General features: G+C 46.6%; 2 protein-coding genes across 3 annotated transcripts in view; both read left to right on the top strand.

Annotated features, from left to right (window-relative positions):
• The window catches only part of LOC109971773 (BTB/POZ domain-containing protein 3-like), a 5,200-nt gene extending 3,176 nt beyond the window's left edge, over nucleotides 1-2,024 (top strand). The window contains exon 6 of one of the 2 annotated variants that reach the window (XM_020620239.1): nucleotides 10-2,024. In XM_020620239.1, the coding sequence (XP_020475895.1) occupies nucleotides 10-381 (372 nt within the window). In that variant the 3' untranslated portion in view covers nucleotides 382-2,024. The remainder of the gene's footprint in view (nucleotides 1-9) is intronic. The other variant, XM_020620238.1, reaches the window with a different exon arrangement.
• An 864-nt stretch (nucleotides 2,025-2,888) lies between these two features.
• The window catches only part of acaa1 (acetyl-CoA acyltransferase 1), a 7,177-nt gene continuing 6,509 nt past the window's right edge, over nucleotides 2,889-3,556 (top strand). Inside the window, exon 1 of the mRNA XM_020620259.1 lies at nucleotides 2,889-3,160. Coding sequence (XP_020475915.1) covers nucleotides 2,987-3,160 — 174 coding nt within the window. The 5' untranslated portion in view covers nucleotides 2,889-2,986. The remainder of the gene's footprint in view (nucleotides 3,161-3,556) is intronic.

The following is a 3,556-nucleotide window of genomic DNA, read 5'->3' as shown; positions in this document are numbered from 1 at the left end:
CTCCAGTTGGCCGTGGACAAGCGTGTCTTCATCGCCGGCTTCGGCCTGTACGGCTCCAGCTGCGGGTCGGCCGAGTACAGCGCCAAGATTGAGCTGAAGCGTCAGGGCGTGCCAATGGCCCAGAGGATCATCAAGTACTTCTCAGACGGCTCCAGCAGCACCTTTCCTGTCTGGTTCGAGTACCCGGTGCAGATCGAGCCCGACACCTTCTACACCGCCAGCGTGGTGCTGGACGGCAATGAGCTCAGCTACTTCGGCCAGGAGGGCATGACCGAGGTGCAGTGTGGGAAAGTGACCTTCCAGTTCCAGTGTTCCTCGGACAGCACCAATGGCACTGGGGTGCAGGGAGGCCAGATTCCAGAACTCATCTTCTACGCCTGAGCCGGAGCCTGGAGCATGCCACAGAGATTTCTGCTTCACTGCCATCTAGACTTTTATTTTGAAAGTGTGAAGGTGAGTCCATGTTGGCTCTAGTTTGTCCTGGCTACACTTAAAGTGGAGGGAACACATCTGGAGCCGAGCAGTGGGATGGGTAACCCTGGGTTACAGCTGGGTGTTGTTGCCAGAGGCAACACTTGAAAGGAAAAGTCTGACATGATCCAGTTTTTGCTCTTATCAACATATCCCATGAAGAACTATCGAACACCTCACCATTATGTAGGTTTTATTTTGAAAGGGGTTCTGTAGTTTCCTACAGCAGCTGCAGGGTGCTCACTGCTGGGTTTAATGGTTCCTGGACCCGGTGGAGCTCTGTGGAGCCGAGAGGTCGGACTGTAACCCTCACAGGGGTCTGTCAGTGGGAGACGTTCGTGGGGTGTGATGACGGTAGAAATGTAGAACATCACCAGACTTTAGGCCCAAGTCCAGAGAAACAGACAGAGCCCTCACGTCTCCCAACGACAGCCCCGAACCTTCATCGTCGACTTTATCGTTGATTGGTCTTTTTTTTAACAGTTCAGTCAATAGAAGTCAAGGTGGCATCTTCACACATACTTTATCATCCACTGAACATTTAGTTCATGAAACACCAGAAGAAAGTGAAATATGTCAGTCACCAGCAGAACCCGAAGATATTCTCTTTGGCTTTAGTAAAACAGAAAAGCAGAAATCCTCACCGACACGTCATAGCTCCAGTGACTGTTTCTGCTTCAGAGCAAAGAATCGAAGATCACCACGTGGTGCCACTTTGAGCCAAGTTAATAAAAGTACATTCAATGTTTATACACATGGTGCACATGCATTTGACAGGAACCTTCTCCAAGTGGAGTTTGTGTTGCACGCTTCAGTCCGTGCAGCCAGGCGCTGCCGATGCAGGTCGTTGCCTTAAGTCAGTGTTCAGCCCGACATCACGTCTCCTGCTCTGAGCTTCACCCTCTGCTCCCAAACAGCTGAAACATTCCTTCTGTTACTGACGAAGGACTTGAACACACAACGAAGCACTAAAATAAAGCTGGACTTTTATTTTCTGACCTGTGTTCCCTGTTGAAGCTGAATTCTAACTTTTATATCTGTAGTCGGATGCAGCTCGTCACACTCCTGTCTGTTAGTTTGATACACTCCTTCAGAAAAACTGACCTTCATCTGGTGCTTTGACTCTGGCTCTCCCTGACTCTGACTCTGGGCTTCTTCTGTGATGAAATGGTCTGGTTTAAAGGGCCATTTCACCCATCATCCACCTGAGGTCCCACCTGTTCAGCTGCAGTGTGTCAGGTTTGCTGAAAGCAGTTTGGTGTGTCTGTGTGTTTTGTTCCTTACGTGGCTCCTACAGATACACTACCAGTGGCTCCTGTGCTTTTGTTTTGACCTTGACTTGCTCCTGTATCGTTGCCGTTGTGTAGATATGTTTCTGTGACTGTGTCTGAAGCAGCTCTTGTCTAATCTAATACAAACAGTTTTATATCTGAATCTATATTATGAAACATATTTTTGATGTTTTTATTTCCCAGCAGAATGTGCAGTGAGTCGGTGGCCTTATCAGTGTGTTGTGTTGACAGATGTGGAAATAAAAGCTTCAGTCGATTAGCCCAGGTTGTGTCTGAGTCCAGTGAGCATCAGGCGTGAAACGCTCCATGGTGGTCAAATGTCTCAGCTGCTGTTTACCAGACTCATCCGTGACACGTTTGTGTTTCTGAGTGAAATGTCCCAACAGCTGCTGGAGGAACTGGGAGAAACGTGGTCCAGACCTTCATGTTCCCTGAGCATCAGCTCCAGCTGTCCTCAGGCTTTTCATCCAGTGCCATCAGCAGGTCAGTGTTTTATTTTGGAATCTTAAGACCAATCACCGGCTGACGTTCCAGCTGACGGACATTAGTCCCTGAGGAACAGGATCTAGGAGAGCAGGGACTAGGGCTGCAGTAGCACAGAGTTGGTGTTTAACTGCAGAATTAATCAGCTTTTGAAAACACTATTATAACTTGCTTATTATGTTTTGTATTTATGCATTATAAAACTTAAAGTGAAAAAACTTCCCAGTTAACAATCCTGACGTCTTTGGCCACAGAGGACTGACACCTGCTATGGTCGAGCTCAGTCTCGGTGTTTGTAGAACAATACCTGTTGTCGTAATGCACTTTACAACAATAGAAGTTATTATAAACTCTTGTTCTTAAAATGTCCTGTCCTGCAGAGGTGATTCTTTATTGTTGCTGCTCATGTGACAGTGCTCCTTCTTGCCCTCCTATTCATTTTTAGGTCTAGTCTGCAGTCATTCATACAGGAGCTGTGCACATTCAACCTTACAGTGCAAACCCGATCCAGCACCAAGAAACGCAGTATACACAGTCATATATTAACGCAGCAGAAGTAAAGCGTTTCCTTCTGACGTGAACCTAAACGCAGATGGGAAGTTTGTCCCTCTTTTCTTCCCGTAAAACGGAATAACGGAAGTGCAGCGGAAGTGACGTTTAATAGCTCAAGAATCAAAACACAGCAGGTCAACGACACCTGTGTCGCCTCGCAGACAACACTCAGGCGTTTCTCCGTCGAAATGTACAGGTTACGGATCATTTCTGGACACCTGGCTCCGTCTGGGTCCTCGAACTACACGCGGGACTTATCCAGGACCGACTGCGGATCCGCGGGGAGCCGGAGTCCTGACGACGTGGTGGTGGTTCACGGACGGAGGACCGCTATCGGGAAAGCCAAGAGGGGATCTTTTAAGGCAGGTGTGGCGCAGTGACGTGCGGTGAGGTTGACAGCTGGTGAGGCACTGACTCCTTTACAGTCAGATTTAGAAATACAAATAGTCTGTTAACAGACGATGTGTTATGTTTTATATCTCATAACATTCTTCACACAAACGGGACCCATATTTAATTTGTTGTTAAAATTTATTCTAGTTGAGCTTATTTCTAACTAGAAATAATAAAAGTTTATGGTCTTACCTTTACTTGTACACGAAATCCATTTGTCAGCTGGTATGTATTACAAACCCTTTTACCGTTCGAATCCAATATTAAAACAAATGTTTTCAATAAAGAAGATCCTTCTGGACAAAAATGTCCAGACTGTCAAAAATGTTTTGATTGAAAGTCCAGATTTGCGAATTTTCTCAGTT

This window comes from Monopterus albus, unplaced genomic scaffold (genome assembly GCF_001952655.1).
Source record: "Monopterus albus unplaced genomic scaffold, M_albus_1.0 scaffold235.1, whole genome shotgun sequence".
In the NCBI taxonomy this organism is placed as follows: Eukaryota; Metazoa; Chordata; class Actinopteri; order Synbranchiformes; family Synbranchidae; genus Monopterus; species Monopterus albus.
Note: the sequence above shows the minus strand (reverse complement) of the source record. Positions and strands in the feature narration are given on the sequence as shown.